General features: G+C 41.8%; 1 protein-coding gene across 2 annotated transcripts in view; it reads right to left on the bottom strand.

Moving 5' to 3' along the window:
* Positions 1–529: 529 nt before the first annotated feature.
* The window catches only part of LYPD6 (LY6/PLAUR domain containing 6), an 88130-nt gene continuing 70892 nt past the window's right edge, over positions 530–17767 (bottom strand). For both annotated transcript variants that reach the window (XM_019554236.1, XM_019554234.1), the window contains exons 3-5: positions 13994–14092; positions 2881–3011; positions 530–727 (exon numbers count right to left, since the gene is read on the bottom strand). In XM_019554236.1, coding sequence (XP_019409781.1) covers positions 566–727; positions 2881–3011; positions 13994–14092 — 392 coding nt within the window. In that variant the 3' untranslated portion in view covers positions 530–565. The remainder of the gene's footprint in view (positions 728–2880; positions 3012–13993; positions 14093–17767) is intronic.

The raw sequence follows: 17767 nt of genomic DNA, 5'->3' as shown, positions 1-17767 counted from the left end.
ATATATGTATTCAATTTAAAATGCAGCACTGTGGTAGTCATTGTCAAATAATTCTCACTGAAGTCAGCAGGAATTTGGAATGCTAGGACATTGCTGGATTAGCCCTTAATTTAGTAGTAATCTGTTTCCAAGTTATAATGTAAAAATTGTCAACAATGTTTTCTCTTATGCCAGCTTCAAAAAACCCCCCAAAACAAATGCTGATAGAATCTTGTAGCTATGTAGTATTTTTTTAAATATAACTACTTCATGGACAGAAGACACCGATATTTTAAGAGTATTCTATGCACTGATGTATGCTACAAACCACTAACTTTAAAATGTATTTATACTCAAAATATTAAAGTTAAAACAACCAGGTTTCTTCCCTCCTTCAGTTGCACTTATATATCAGGTACATTAGACTCTGCACTGACTGAAAGACAAGAAACATTCGGGGAGAAATTAAATTTGGGGAATGTCCTTGAAATACTGGAATTTAAAACATATATTAAGATAAGATTCAAAAAATATGCAAGTGTTGGTTTACCTTTTCTGACCATAAAAACAGCACCTTGTAATATTGCTATGAAGTAAATACCAATAAGAGACACGAAGTTATTAGTGATATGTGTTGTGAAAGTCTTTTTGTCTGGTTTATAGGGGATGTTGTTGCAAATACTGCATCAGTTGCATTTCTTGGTAATGGTAAGTTGCAGATATTTCCTTCACAGCAGGAAGTGCAGATCTGAAAGAAAAAAACTCATTTCAATAACTTGTATCATTCCACTTCTGAAGAAAACTCAGTAGCAAAAATAGTGGAACTAAGGCATCATTGGCATGGTCATCGACCCCTTCCGTACCCCTCCCTCTCGCCCCCCCCCAAGTCCTTCTGTCAATCAACCTATATAGAACATGAATTCTAAGGAACTGTCTACACTTCTTCAGTGTCTGGCCAATTGTGTCCCAATCTCAGCTGAGATGTCTAGGAACAACAGTAATGTAAATACTGAAGACAGTATGGTTTCAGTCACTGCCTTGTTCTGGACAGTGCTGGAGACATGATTTGTCTAGGGTAATTACAATGTCAAAGTTGAGAAAGTGTCAAGAATACTACAAGATTAATAGAGAGTGCCACATCTCACAGACTTATGAGAAATGTCTAGAACAGATGGGTGTCCTAGGCTGTGGTCTGAAAGAGCCAAAACTTTCATTTTTAAACAATTATCTTTGGCTGTATTTTACACAGGGCCACCTGGAACTACCTAGGAACTTGGACCTCAGTTCTGGGGCGGAACAGGAGTTACACAGCAGAAACCACATGCAGCAAACATATGGTGGATATGGAGTGGGGCAGTCAACAGGTCAATCCCTGCAACAACTGATATAGCTGGCCAGGCACTATGTAGAGGTAAGATGGACCCTTTTCAAGGTCATAGGAAGTTAGTTCTCCCCTTAAAGGGACCCAAGTAAAATAGAATGCCTCATAAAATTGGGTCTCATAAAATTATGGGTCTCATAAAATTGCTTCTCTGAACTACTGGAAAAATGCCAATGTAATTAAGAGTTGTGAAACATCTCATCCAATCAAGATTAACATTCCCATATTTTCCCATTCCTCAATATTTCAGGGAGGAAGAAAAGGTTTTCTGGTTACCATTTAACAAGGTCACTAGCCTGATTCCTGCAGAGGTTACACTGAGAGAGACTAATGAAAGAAAGGGGCTGAGGCTAATCAATGGATTGAGAAGTAGTCATTGGTTTAGAGCTGAATCACTGCTTCTTTTGTCGTCAAATAGTACAGTGTGGCAGTGTCCAGAAGGGTGCAGCTGTGTGGTGTGTGGCACTGCAGACATGTCTGTAGTGCCACATATCGCATGTTGAGTTGCTCTCCACACTGCAAGGGAGCAACACAGAGGGTTTTTTTTGTCCTGTGGATATTCAGGGGTCAGAAAAGCCTACAGGAAAAAAAAGTGGAGCAGTGCATGCGCCATCCAAAGCTGGAGCCTGGCCAGCTGGAGCCATACTCTGCTGCCAGCCAGGCTCCAAGGCAGGATCACTGCAGCCCCAAGAGGCCCCCAGAGCCCAGGCAAGGGTTAATTGAGTCTGGTCTGATGTACTCTAATTAGCAGGTGTTGGAGCACATGTATAGGCACCCTATGAGATTGGGGTGGAAAAAACACGTCACAAGACAACGTTATTATTCACTAAAAAGAACTGGATGAGAAAAATAATAGCGTAACTAAGTAAAACTGTTTTCAAATAGAGTAGAACAGTTTTCTTCCCTGAGGCATTAGCTGGGTCTTTAACATACCATCAAAAATGTCTAGCCATCTCTCTTGCTTTCATCTTGAAGATCTGTCATTTTAATTCCTCAGGGAAGATGGAGGGATCATGTTACCTTTTCCCTTTCATATTCTATTGCCTCTTTCGTTCTTTGTTTATATACTTTCTAACTCTAACACTACTCCACCTATTCTCTAGCCTTTGCTCAGCCAAAAACTTTTCCTTTGCTTTTTTGCAGAAGAAAATCTGAGTAAGGACACCAGGATTTCCTCTTATTCATGAGTGCACTTTTGTACATTTCTTCTTCTTGACTTACAGAAGTTATATGTTCTCATTTAAGATGGGCCAGATTCTTGTACCAGGAAAATCAGTGGTGCAGCTCCCAGTTCATAATGAACAGGGTTTGGCCCTAATCCCCTTTCTCTCCTGGTTAACGGGATAGTTCCTTCATTCTGTGAAATACAACCACTTACATAAAACATAGGAGCTGATCAAAAGCAGAGATATTACTATGTTGGTAATACTCTTCCACTTGCTGTGCAAGTCAGATTTCGTGCTAAAAGCTAAGGAGTTCTGTGTAGCTTATACCAAAAAATGATCATTTTTGTTGCTAACCTTCTGTCCTTCGTATTTTAAATCTACACAGCCTGTAGACAAACAGTCTTCTAATGGCACACATCGCTTGGTGACAGATATGCTCTTTCCACTGTCTTCCAGCTTGTGTTGTGTGAAGCAGTATCTTGTACCTAGAGAAAAAGAGAGAGGGAACTGCTGTTGTTGCTGCTGTTTTGGACAAAATCAAACTTAATGGAGCTGCTATGATCACATCCTGTAAATAGGAAAGCAGATCACTGGCATCAAGGGTCACGGAAAAGACAAAAATGGACGGTTAAGCCAAACTCCCACCCTATGCCAATCAGTAAAATTGAGTTCTGTAAGATTTTATACAGAAGCTCAGACCCCAAACATTTCTAAAAGTTTGATGCAGATGGATGTATGGATCTACATATCACGGCTGAACTAAACAGACACCTTCACTATACACAGTTGTATTATGGAAAAGAATAACAAATACAGGTCTGAAGGCCAGTCCTGTCTTTACTTTGATACCATTAGCTAATTCACCATCTCAAGTATGTGCAATGCATGTTTGTATCTGGAGCTGAACTTTCATTCCCACTCAATTTAAGCGGATAGGAAGATTCTCTAACTTCATGCTTTTCTTCTGCAGGATAATTAAGAACATTGCAAATAAGAATCATCTGTCTCCCAGCCCACACTCCAGTGGACAAAGTAGCTACTCAAAATTTACTATATTCTAATCCTGGCCCTGCCACTGGCTTCCAGTGAGGTCCTGCATAAGTCTCTTCATCTCTGTACCTCATGTTCTTTACTTCTAAAATGGTGATAAAAGCACCTGTCTGCTTTGCAAGGCAGTTGGGAGGATAAACCAGTTCAGTATTCAGGCTTCTGAAAAGTGAGCAACCTTCTGGTAAACAAAGTTAATCATATCCTCCATCACCTCCACCATGTATCACTGGAAACTTACACATCAACTATACGTTTTCTGCACTTCACCACCCTCTGGCTAATTCTTTAAACCCACCTCTACAGGAAAACATGCTCCCCTCCTTTTTGAAAATGCTAGACTAGTCATGGTTGGAAAATGCTCTGAGGATGTAAATCATTGTATGAGTGATTTACATTATATGAGTCAGGCAGACACACACACACACACACACACACACACACACACACACACACACTCATGATCTCCCGAGGTCCCTTCCAGCCCTAATGTCTATGAAATCTATGAAATCATATACATATATACACACACATACATACATGACCATTATTACAGTATGTAAGAGAGATATAATGATTATATATCACTCGTATAATGATTTACATCCTCAGAAATTGTCTTCATGTTTAACGGAATTTTTACTTCTTTATTTAACCTTCAAAGGAAACTGAAAAAACAGTATTCTAACATCCTAACATGATAGCAGTAGGATATAAAGCAAAGGCAACACTCCATTCTATGTTTCTTCTCAGTTGTGTTTCTTTCTTGTTTGATATTAATGAACGATTCACATGCTGTCACAGTATAGCCTGTAATTCATTTAAGTGGATGTTCTTGTGCAACTGTTTTCTTAAAACTAGAGTTGTGCCTTGAATACTCTATACTTTTTATGAATTCAGTAACTAGAAAAAGGAAGACTACTGGACTTGCATGTTATTTACTGAGCAACTAAAACACTAGGTTTGTCACGATTCTGGCCTGCTCTTAAGCTGAGTGGCAATATCCATGACAGATAGACTTCAACACCTCTGGTCTCTAATGAGCCAAAAAGGCAAAAAATGCAGCCATAACAATACAAAGCTTTTAATACCTTTTCCAGATCCTATCTTCCTAAAAGGTCAAGGCCTGATTTGATCTGATGATGAGCACTTCTGAATTGCATATGCTGGCAGTAGGATATGAATGCATTCATTATGTCATAGGATTGGACCTCAAAGGTAGTTCATTCCCAATACAAACACAGAACAAGGCCTCTGAATGTTAAGCCTAAACTGCACTTAATGCATAAATTTTGTACTGCCTCTTGGAACAGAGGAGAAGGTCACCATTAACAAGCACCACCTGAAACCAATGAATGATGACAGGCTTCTAACATATCCCACAATACAATCTACCCAAAGGCACTTAAAATGGTGACTTCATTCTGGTTTCCAGGCTTACTTGCAGTTCAATAGGAGAAGTATTTTTCAATCTGCAGACTATATACATTGAGATGTGTGAATGTTTCCGTTACGTGAGCCCTACCATTCCTCTCCTATTGGTTAGTGATGAGATCTTTCTGGTTTGTTAAAAATGCAATGCCAGGATGGAATTTTCTTATCTTGTCAATACCCCTTAACATAAGCAATCTACTAAAGGTTCAGATAACCAAGGAAGGTGATACCATAACTTTACTCTTCTAACCTCCACAGATAAGATTACCAACCTATGGAATAAGCAAATAACTTTAGGTCTTCATAATTACACTCTAGACATCATACTTGAGGTCTAAACTAAACTTTGAGGCTTGTTAACCATAACATTAATTATTTTCTTTTGATTTTTTTTTAAATATATTGCTCGACTTTCAAATATACTAGCTTAGAAAAGTTGAAGATAAAAAACAAGCACATACAGACTCTGGTTCTGCATTTAGTAAAAACAAACACATGGCAACTGACTTTCTAGAATATGAACTGATTGAGTAATATGCCAGATTCTGAGGTCTCATCACCAACACAAATTAAGAATAACTACTAACTCCCTTGTGTGGAGTCTCTTCTCTTGTTCAGTGTAATGCTATTGACTCTAGGGGTATGTACATTCAGGAAGGTTAACTCCATCCAACTTCCCCCTAAAAATGGCCACCTGATCTAAGGCAAGTCAGGCTGGGGGACTAGTGGGTGGATAGGAGGACAAGTAGGGTCCACAGGGGAGAGTGGAGGGATCAGGGGTGCAAGTAGGTTCTGTGGGAGGGATTGTCTGTGCGGGGGGGGGGAGCTCAGAGGGATCAGGAGGGCAAGCATGGTCTACAGGGAGGTTGGTGGGCTCCAGGAAGGTTTGGTGTGATGAGGGGACTCTCACAGTCTTCAGGGGGAGTTTAGCAACGTGGGGGCTCTCTCCACCACCCCTTTAGACCAGCGGCTATTTTTAGCTCCTCAATTCCCCCTCCCCCCAATCATCAGATGAACTACATTCCCCAGACAAACCAACCCCTCATCCTTCCCACCCCTCCTCCCACCCCAACACCCAAATCACACTTTGATCCACCTAACTTGGGATCTAAGTGTAAGGTCTACACCTGGGTGAACTAAGTTAGAGCGGGTGGCCATTTTTAATATAATCTAGCCTCTCCCTAACACCTGTATGTACCCTAGGAGACTCAGTCTTGAGCTACAACCATAAAAAATAAATAACTTTGATATCTGTTTTAAACCAGCATTAAAAGTAATAGTGGCATTTATCCTAATCTTTCTCCATTAAGCCCAGGTACACACCAGCTCTGGTTTTGTCTATCTGTGAGCTGTGAATTGCATCATTTCTTGATGGTACTTTGTTCACATTCAAAAATCCCTGGTCAGACTACTCACACTGGTCACTTCTGCAAGCCACAGCTTGCAAATATTCTGACTTCCAAACACAAGAGCAATTATAAAACTTGGCCCTTTAAAATTATACTTGTTCTGCAGAAAGGGAGAACAAGCTTTTTCCTTTGAGAACACAGTGTTAGTCAGTGGAAGTTCACTGCATGACAGGAAGAATGTTAAAGAGCCAGAGCTGTAAAGTGAAGAGTGTTTCTTGCATTGCTGCCCAACACTGCTTTAACACCCTGCTATCTAGGTTAAGCCATTATTCTGCATTCATTTGAAAGAATGAATTGTGGGAAGGAAACACAAGGACTTGGTCTCAGTCTCTGAGGTAAAGTAAAAGTAGAGCATGCGGTGAACCTGATCTTTGATTAAGACTGAAGTTTAGCTACAAAGAACATCATTCCCAATGTATCATGATAGCTTTAGGCCTAACTGCGAGCAAAATGTTATCAGATAATTCTAGTCTCGGGAGATTTTGGATCCTTTATTTTGAAGTTAAAAATGGATTAGAATTTCTACCCTGCTTAACTACTTTCTCCAAAATCCCACATTTTGTAAATATACATTGATCCTGCTTTGGAAGAATGCAAGACATTTCTACTATCTTTACAAGAAGATAAGAAAACTTTAATTCAAGCATCAGGAGTTCATAAACTGCTCAAAAGCAGGTCTCTAAAAAACTAGCTCATCATTTAAAGAGAATATTGGAAAGAGTTTCTTACTGTTTTCTCAACAACAACAAAAGGAATAATTAGTTACTGCCCCAAGGTTAAATAAGATTTTATGAAGTCAGAACACATTTTTACTAAAAGCAGCCTTGGAGTTACCCATTTTGTCTTCTAGAATACAACCTGGTTCTTCACCATTCTTGATGATCAAATATTTAAAAAATATGAATTGTTATTATTGCCAAAACAGGGTGGAATTATTTCTGTGACACCAGGTATTTTCATTGGTCTCTATATGTTATTCTGATTTAAGCGCTTAAGAAAACAAATATATACACAAGGATTTCCTGCACCTCCCTTGGTCTGGGCTACACAAGAAACAGGATGGCTGGTCTCCATTATTGAGACTGCTGTCTTTTGGTTTCTGAGATAAACAGAAAGCACGGTATTTGCAGGGCATTTGAAGCAGGCCTGTCACTGCAGTCTGTAGATTTACAGTTCAGATATATCCTGGATGTCAAGCTAAACAACATCATTAAATACATTCATGTGTATACTGAAAATATTAGGCTAAGTGAATGCTACTTTCCAGAAAACATCACCTGCTTGTAGTAAGCGTTCTGTATTTATTTTGAACAGTTTCAGGAGTTATTCTGAGAAGACTAGATGTGAATTCTTTGTAAAGGGCTCAGACAAACAGATGTTGCCAAGAGGCTGTTGTTATGAGGCACTTGGGGGTTTGGGAGGATTCCCAACCTGCCTCCTGCCTGCCCTTGCTCTTGGTGTTCAGGCTGCTGGGGATGGGTGCTCTAAGAGGCAGTTGCCTGCAACCAACCTCCTGGAGACTGGGTGTGACAAAGAAAGAACGTCTTGAACTCAAGTTTGGTGCTGAAAGCTCAGATAGGACAGTATGCTAGCAGGTCTGTATCATCATTGGTAGCTATCAGTCTCAGGAGACCATGGAGATTGTGCCTTTGGTGGGTTACTGAGTAACACCGCAGCTTCTTGAGTAGCTGAGTAGTCCATAGCGCAACAAGCAGACCCTTCAGCAAGCTGCACATACAAACTTGGTTGAGCTTGTGCTGGCATGTCAAGTACCATCTTGTCTTGCCTGCCTCTGATGCCTCCTCTCTCTCATCATTGACCCTCTCCATCTCAAAGCGACATAGGCCCGGCTTCACAGCAGCTTTCCACTCGCAGCAGTCCAAAGCAATTGATTCCCAGCATTGGCCATCAATACACAGTTCACAAAGATTTTTCTTGCAGACATCAATAAAACAGTCCGTATAGCAATCATCGAAACTGTCCAGACAACAGTAAATGATGCATTATATGCATAGATGTCCTGTAGGTTGCTACAAATGGGCAAGTCTTACAACCCTTGTATTTATGGACAAGTTTTGCAACCCCCAGTCTGTCCCAACTCTTATCTTGCTCTTTGTCAAGATGTCTCTCTTTACTTGTCTCTTAGCCAAGTCTAGACATCTGCAACTCATTGCTTGCCAAGTGCAGCTCGCCCTCTCCAAGTTCAGGCATCTAGAACTCACTCTTTCCTGAGTTTGGGCTTTTCTAGCTCACTCCCTTATTGAATTTGAGTATCTTCAGCTTTCCCCTGCTAAGTACAGTTCACTTCTTGTTATCTCTACTTTTCTAGCAAATTCCAACCTTTAACTCCTCAACTTGTTCGGCTACAATTACTTTGAATTAGCATTTTCACTCACTGAGTCTTTTATCAGGTCATCCAGCAGTCAGTGAAGCCTGTTTCTCCCAAGGTCCTTTGCAGTGTCTTAACTTAACTGTAGCTTAGCATAAATGAAACTCCTGCAGAGACTTGTACTAATTTTAGAGAAAGACACTTATCCAGTAGCAAAAGGAAGAATAGCAATGCAATCTGCTGTGACAGGGTTATAATAATTTCTACCCTTTTCCTTCCCCTGTAATCATAAGAAATCATACTTGGTTCATGGAGTTGCATAGTTTTGATGAACTGGCCAGGACAATACCCTTTCCTCCCCCAATACCCTTTGAGAGAGAGCCACCATAAACTGCTGTTGGGACACAGAAGGAGCATACCATCCCTTTGTGTCTCTTCATTGCCTGTCTGATGCTCCCTGTTTTAGACAAGCTACATATGGCTCCCTGACCCTACTAAGGCTTGGAATACTTCCCTAAACACATGACAAAACAAGTGAGACAGTAACAAAGAGAAAGAGAAATGGAGCGTGAAGGAGACATGATATAAAAAAAATGTCAGAGTGGGAGAGAAATGAAAGATGAAAGCAGAAACAATTAATTAAGGAAATTAGGAGATATACTCAGAGCAAGGAGAGAAAATGAATGAAGAGAAATGAACAAAGAATAGACCCGAGTTCCTCTACTTTGAGATAAGGTTGAGTTAGCCGTGGGCTTGGCGGTTTTAAGGGTGTCTTGCCATTGATTTCATTAGGAGCAGGATCAAACACAATAGGCCTTCAACATTTATCATGTTATACTCCGTAGCCCAGGAAGAAGTCCTCCTTGGACAGGATTAATATCTTTTTCTTCTTCTGGGCTACAGTCAATGGTTTATCAAGAGACTGTTTTCTTTTTATCATGATGAATTATGTCAATAATTAAAATGTTATTATTTTAATTTAAAAGTTCATATTGTGTAAATATATACAAAAGGGATATGAGTCCAGCTAGGAACAGGCACTCAGTTCCAACACTGCGAAGTTCAGAGGGTTCACAATACTGGAAAACACATGAACAAGCTGCTATCCTCTACCTGGAAAGGTGAGCTCTGCATCCAGGGACAATAGAGGCTACTCCTTTGATTACCGCCCCCCTCCCCCCACCCACCCCGAGCCAGACAAGCTATCTCTAGCTGATACCATGCGGGCATTGGCTGGAGATAACTGCATTGCCTCTGCCTCCTGCCTTTTGCACAGACCAGGGCCACTGCCATCTATGTGGGGGATTAGGCAACAAAAACAGTGCAGCCAAATCCATCCTAGTCTGAGTCCAGCTGTGGGAGAATCCCCCCACTCCACCCTACACACATCTCTGGAGTTGTGCATGGAGTAAAAGGCAGCAACAGCTCAAGCCATCCCAGTCTGGAACATATCCAGCTAAGGAACACCCCTGCCCCTTGCACTGTGGTCATACAGAGCTCTACACAGGGCAAGAGGCAGATGCTCCTGCAGCTGGAACCATCCTAGACCCACAGGATAGCTCTAGCTGTGGGAGAATGTCCCCCTCCCATCCCTCCAATCAAGTGATGGGGGTATTCCCCTGCAGCTGATCACTGAAGCCACAAGGGAGTATCTCCCTCAGCCATTGTAGAGATCCAGGGTGACCCATGTTTTGCGGGGGAGGCACTGGCACTACTATCCAGCAGCAGCAGGGTCCATTGGTCCCCCACCCCCTGCCGAGCTCTCTTACAGCCTGTCCTATTAGGAAGCCGGTGCTCTCCTTCCCTCCCCCTTGAAAGAAGGAAAGGAGAACAGAGAACTGTGGGATATTGGGTGTATGTCTCAGTTTCAAAAGAAGTATACATCTATTCAAGCTGGTGCAAGAAAAGGGACCAGTCAGCTAGATGCCTTTTTTCTCCCAAAAAGCCAGTTCTCTTCCACATAAAGGCATCTTTCCTGACACAAATGTAGTGCTTGTCCATAGCCCTACTCTTCCCCTTCCCAACAATTCAAGGAAAAATACAGAAACTTCTCCTCACAGCATCTTTGTTGTTTGCATGTATCAAAATTACAAATCTCAATTGCAAATTAATCAGATTCTTTACTCTTCCCGAACTGGGTTCCATTGTATTTCATGCCTCCAATTGAAAACTATATTCCTTCTGCTGTTTCAGAGAGGAATCAATATCTATCCTTGCTACTAGCATCATTTCACATATATCAGTGCAAATTCAGACTTTCCATTGATAGATGCATTGTAAGAACCAAGCTTTTTGTGTGCACAAGGGAATACTTCAGCATTTTCCCTGGTATCCTTTTCCCACATGTTCTGTGCACTGTAAAGCTAACCATGTCAGCATTATCTTGGGTGGTATGAACTGCTAAAAAGCAAAGCACGAGGTTGCAGACAGAAGTGCAGCTCCCCGCTGTAACTGCAAATGCTTTGTAGGAAGTGTTCTGAGTTGCAACAATCCCCCAGAACAGACAGAAGTTCACTGTTGGGGATGGGGGGGAAGGAATCTAGCTGCTGGCTGCAACCTACAGCTGGTTTCCCCTAGCAATGGCCTCTCCTCTCTGTCAGCCTGTTCCTGTTACAGAAGGTGGGAGAGGAAAGGGGGGAGGGGGAGAAAGCTGAGTTTGAAGCATTCCCCAGCCAGCACTGGAGGGTGAGGTGGGTGAATTAGAGCCCCCTCACCTCGGCAGGACTCCAATACATCCACCCCACCCTCCAGCAGCAGCTGAAAAAACTCCAGACCGAACTCCCTTTGCTCTCTTTCCTCCCTCCCATTCTGAAAACAGCAACAAGCTGGGAAGCAGCGCAGACAGAAGTTACAGAAGACTCTCTGTTTTGAAATGGCTTCATCTGACCCCCTCATGCAATGAGGGTTCAGATTTTTGCCCAATCAGACATTTTTGAAGTGGTCTGCAGCTGTGCACTTGTGTTTGGTCATGGCTACAGACTGCTTTCTGCGGCCAGATTGGGCAAAAAATGTCACTTCTGTTTGTGCCCTGCGATGCACAATTGAATGAAAATGAGTGACCAATGGGATTGTTCTGATGTCACTGGTGCCCTGGTGTCTTTGAAAAATGCCAAGAGCAGCAGGATCCACAAAGGAAATTGGATGTCCAAGTCCAAAATTTAGATTTACAAAACTGGCACATAACCTGTATGATTAAGACCTATGTCTTTGAAATTAACTTTCCTTGGGAACCTAAAATGTCTACCTCTGAACGTGCCTAGGACAACCTCAGCACTGGTGTAACTACAAGTATGTGCAATAGCCCTGAGGACAGATTTAGAGAAAGCACCAGAATGGCAGCCCCCAAGGAGCCTGTGCCTTTAGATCTGCTGCAGCCAGCTTACAGGGAACCCATCCTACCCAAAACCCCAAGCCCAAACCACAGCAGCAGCAGCAGTCCCCAGAGTGTGGTGAGCCCATACCATGATAGTTAAGACCCTCCATACCCCTCCATCCCACTCTCCAGTGCTCAGCACTGTTCTCCCCATTTCATCAAAATAGTTAGCTACACATCTGTGCCTCAGTTTTGACAGGGCAGAGCAGATCAGTGTCCATCTCAAACCTAAGCCCCACCAGGATTCCTCCATCTATATCATCTTCAGGGCTTAATTCACTAGGCATTGTCAATGCATTTCAAATAGAGCTGGCTCTGCATAAAATAGCTACTGGAGGAGATGACAGGGTAGCACCACTCTCCTACCTAACAGCTCAGTGGGTTTAGCTCTCACCTCAGCATCTGGATCTGGAAAGAATCTGAACCCACATCTCCCAGGAGAGTGTCTTAAATGGAGCCAGAACAGCAGCCAATGACTCTATGACGTCAAATTCATAAAGAGTCCCAGAAGCAAGGACCTGAACCCTGTACTTCTCTGTTTTGTCTCAACTATTAGGCCAGTGGTTCTCATGCTTTTTAGACTCAAGGCACCCCTTGGAAAATGCCAACTCTTAGGGGGTTTTTTACTATAGACAAATAGAGCAATTCTTCTGTTGCAATGAACTCAGGAAGAGCACAACAGGTCAGAATGCTTTTAATGCCATGGATTCCTATTTGAAATCTCTGGGTTTATGTTTGCACACCTAATAGTGCTAACATTGTGTGGTACCCTGTGACACCCTCAAAAGGATCTTGTGGCACCCTGGTTGAGAATCATTGTACTAGGCTATAGATTTAGACTCACTCTTGCTTCCCATTGTCATGGTTCCATACCTGCCACTCCTAGGTGCCCAGTATCCTGTCTTAAATAGGAGGGGTGGAGATGTGATCACCCAGCCTATTCTAGAACCTAGTGGTTATGGTACTTTCCTAGGACATAGGAGAGGAAGTTTTAAATTCCTTCAGGCTAAGGAGGGCCTTGAGTGCGGAGACGGATCTCCCACTTCCTGAGGAAATGCTGTAACCAGTAAACTACTTGACAAAAAGGTGTGCAGCACTACCAGTTAGCTAAGTGCCTGTCTCTAGAGAGGACAGACTAGGTACAGTGGCTCACTTGCAAACAGAGAAGCCTAATGTGCAGCAGAAGTTAGGAGTTTAATCTCTGGAAAAGAGTGAGAACATACTCCTGTGCTTTGCATTTCCTACTGGCTGTTTAGATGCCCCAGGTCTTTCTGAGTCACCCTTTGGAAGCACCTACCTCTCCCCCACTTCTCTGTAGAGTGCACCTATGCTCAAGCAAACTGGATCACTTCCTGGAGGAACCACTATGGACTGTATAGGGATCCTATGCACCTACACCTTGCTATATTGAATCGCCCCACTGGATTGAGGCATCTGGATTTTAGGTATCCAAGATGTAGTCCACACTGGATGTGGCCCTAATCTGTTTGTGGATCCAGCCCCAAGTCCCATGGATTTTAATGTAGGGCCTTGTGTCCTAAATGGAGGGAAGGAAGGAAGAATAAGTGATAAGAGAACTATAAATTGCTGATAAATAAAATAGCCTGATTTAATTGCTGTTTGTGCAAGAATGTGGAGAGAGATGAAAGTTTCAAACCCCTTCTGCTGCAAAGACAAGCCTGACGGAGAGAGGATCATTTGCATCATTCACAAGTCTCTCTGACAGATACCTTTAATTGTAAATACCAATCATTGAAATTCAAATACTCTCAGAGGATAATGGAAATACTTTTTTCTGCTACCAAGTATAATGAGATACTGAGAATTTTTCCTTAGCATAGGTTCAGTTTAACCAGTAACACATAGAAAGTTTACCTTTTGGACAATAGACATCTGGAGCCCACCGGTTGCATTCATAATTGTCCACTGCTTTTTCACAGGTGAAGCATTTAAATCCACCAGGATATGGGGTGGCTGAAAAATTTGAATAAAATTCAGTTAAACTGATTCACATTTAGACAGTCTGTACCATGCTAATGTTGAGTTTCCTATCCCCAGAGGTGTAGCAGGGCAGCACTGTGCCTGGGGCAGCTGTATACAGGCAGCACTAGCTGCCACACTGCTGTTGGCAACAGTGCAATCAAACACCGCTGCAGCAATAGCTATTTTTGTCCCCCTCTAATGGTAGTGCCCAGGGCTGCTGTCCCAGTCTCTGTGCCCCTCAGTTGCACTACTGTCCATATACCCTACCTTATAATACACGTTGCTAGAAATGCAACCATTAACGTCACTATAAATATTGTACTGGAGTCTGTCATTAGCATTAGCAATACAAGAAACCTGGGAAACATACTGTTTACCTCAAGGAGAATTGGCCTGACCAAGAAGTACCAGCACAATGACTACACTTGTTCATCCTCTGAACCCGGTATTATTTCACAGCTACAGCCAATAATGTTTTGTGGTCAGCACCAACATCAAGTTGATTAAATACCTCTGCACTAAAAAAAATAAACTAACACATTTGGGTATTGATATTCTAAATAGTAAGAAAAATATCAATTTTCTGAATTTCCATTATCAACAGTATACTTATCTCCATTACCTAACCAAGGGTGGAACTTAGGTCTTAAATTTTCTCTTGACAAAACATCTGTAATACATTCTAAATTAAACATATTAAATAGATTTACTAAATTGTTACAATTTTTCAGTACTATAATAATAAAAACAGTGTCAAATTTACCCCACTGGAATAAACTACAGGTATTGTGTGGCAAAATAAAACAGAGACAATGCAGATTAACTTCACTGCATCTTGTATCAGGCAACCAGCAGCCTGTCACATTCAGTGCAATACCTCTACAGCCATTGGCCCAACAGACACTGTATCCCCATAAAAGCTTTGTGAGGCTATTAAATCAGCATCCAATGGCCACCCCTTCTTCTTTCCAAAAGCCAGTCTTCCCAAAAGACTGGCTTATTTAGTGTAGGTGACTCTCACTAGACTCTTAATGGCCTGGATATGTTTCAAAAGCTACATCAGCTTTGGAAAATTTTACTTACCAATTCACTAGAATGAGAAGCTTTTTTAATGGGCGCATAAAATATTGTTCATTTTTTCATTATTTTCACCATCTTTTGAAGAGTGCCTGTGTAGATTTTATGCCTGAACTGGAATGTGTTCCTGACAATTCTGCAAGGCTGAGCTCTGCAGAGGTTGAGGATGGCTGTTTGTTTAATTAGCAGCTTTAGGAAAATCAGATATTTTACCAGGACCTTTATGTCTGAAAATGCTTTGTCATGTAACCATCATATTTAACAAAATCAACTGACCAGATGATGTCATAAAAATTAATACATAAACCTCTCCAACTTGTTTTAGCAGGTATGAAAAAACAACACAAATCTGCCTCTGAAAGTGAGAGCTGGTTACGTGTTGGCAAACAGTACAAATCAAAGAAATTAGGGGCTGTCCTCTTCTGTTCCAAAGCCTGCAGCCCAAAACATACATGGGTCTCTTTTTATTTTTGGATAATAAAAAAGGAAATGGCCTTTCCAGATATTAAAAGGCAGAAAGAGTTCTCTGGGGGGAAAAAATTCCAGGCATATGGATGAACCTAGGTGCATGTGTGTAAATATTGTCTCATATAAATTAAGGGATAACACCACATCTGAGAAAATGGTAAAACAGGAAAGGGGAGAATGTGGAGGTCCCTGAGATGCGTGGTATTTTCTTCCTTATTACTTTGAAGAGGTACTGGAGCAAAACAAAGTTTCAAATAGTTGTTGCAATAGTGATAAGGAACTCGCATTTGGCTCTTGATCACAAGAGATAATAAGTTTGCTAGACTGCACTTTGGGCCATAAGACCTCCATTCCCTCAGAGGGACATTCCAAAGAAAAGGCCACTTCACAGTAAGTTCCTGTAATGATATCTGGTCAGCAATGGTTCACCTTGAATGACCTCATTAGGAAGATTACTGTGGACAGTTAATCTTTTTCAGCATACAGCTAAAGACACATTTTTCAAACAAAGATGTTGTAGACAATCATGTTTTGCTTCATTCCAGACCCAGCTGAAAACTGAGGAGGTCCCCGTGCCTGAAAACTTGGTTAAAATTGTGACTCAGAATGAAATATTTATGAGAGAATTCAGAAAGGTGCCACTAGGTGAAAAAGTAAGTTAAAACTGGAACAGAGAGCTGGCAAAAAGAAAAACAAATCTAGGAAGACTAAAACTAATACGTGTGTGTACATGTGCACATGCACATGCATGTGTGTATATGCAATACATTACAGTGCTATCTTGTATCTTTAGGGCTTGGTTATTTAGCCTTTACACATATTTGTGAGCACTAACTCAAATGAATGATCAAATGGATTAAGTGCACCAAAATGAATCAGACATGGACAAATGAGCACTGAACAACATATCCTCAAGTGCCAGTTAAATTTTTTGTCATCCCTTAATGAGCTTGTTGATACATTTTCTTTTTAAACTGCAATGATTATTTTTGGTTGGAAAATGATTTATTTAAAAGAAACCTTTCCCCACAGCACAGGTATCCCTTTGGCTAGAAAGATACTGGATAAAATCTACCCCTGCTGTAAAATTGACACAGCTCCACTGACTTCATTGGGCCTTTGCCAATTTATCTGAGCCGACTTGCTCTTCAGGAAAAAAGAAAAAAAACCCCCAGATGTTAATGGCATGGAGAAAAGGACCACAGTCAAACGAGTTCCAAAACACATGAAAGGATTTCATAAAAACTTGAATGCACGGGCACCATCCAGAAAGCTTAATCGGACAAGCAGTGTAAGCCTCAGGAAACCGATCAACAGGAAACCAAACGAACCATCCTTGTGTACAAGGATGCAGGGTACACAGCTTTGTTGCTGGTTTCAGTTTGACTTGGTCCATGGTGACCACTAGAACCTGGTTTAAGATGACAAGTTTCTTTTATACAGGCCAATAAACAGGAGCTGCTGTGCAGGCATGTACCCCCTCTCCCCCTCAAATCAGCAGCTGGAGCTAGCGTTGTCATGGTCCACAGGAGCATCATGTCTAGTGAGTAGGGCTGGGGGTGGATCAGGGGTTGCAGACATAAGCTGTGGTTTGGAGCAACAGAGGGCAAATTCAAGTTACACACCAGGGGATTGGAAGCCAGAAGTCAGAGGCCAAGCGCCAAGCCAGAGGAATATCTAGGATCAGGGTTCAGGAAGCAAGCTGTGGTCAAGCCAAAGGCCAAACACCGAGCCAGGGGATTTACTGGATCAGTGGTCAGGAAGCAAGCCACAGTCAATCCAGAGTTCAAACACTGAGCCAGAGGGTTCACCAGAATCAGAGGTTAGGGGGCTAGCAGAGGTCAAACCGGAGTCCATAGTTTGAAGGGTTGGGACATAGTCAGAGGTACCAGGGCAGGAACAAGGGAAGTCACAGAGGCAGGAGCTACTCAAGGACTGAAGCCAGTACATTCCCTGCTAAAACCACTGCTGCACAGACATGCAGGCCTGTGTGGAAGAAACTGGTCATCTTAATCCAGTCCCTAGTGAACCACGTCATCACAGAAAGAAAATGTATCACACCTGACAGTCTTAATGAAAAGTGCCCATTCTGAAGTCATTAAGGGTTACATGATTCTTTCC

Source organism: Crocodylus porosus, unplaced genomic scaffold (assembly GCF_001723895.1).
Source record: "Crocodylus porosus isolate Cpor-Errol unplaced genomic scaffold, CroPor_comp1, whole genome shotgun sequence".
Classification (NCBI taxonomy): domain Eukaryota; kingdom Metazoa; phylum Chordata; order Crocodylia; family Crocodylidae; genus Crocodylus; species Crocodylus porosus.
This window is presented reverse-complemented; position numbering and strand designations above follow the sequence as displayed.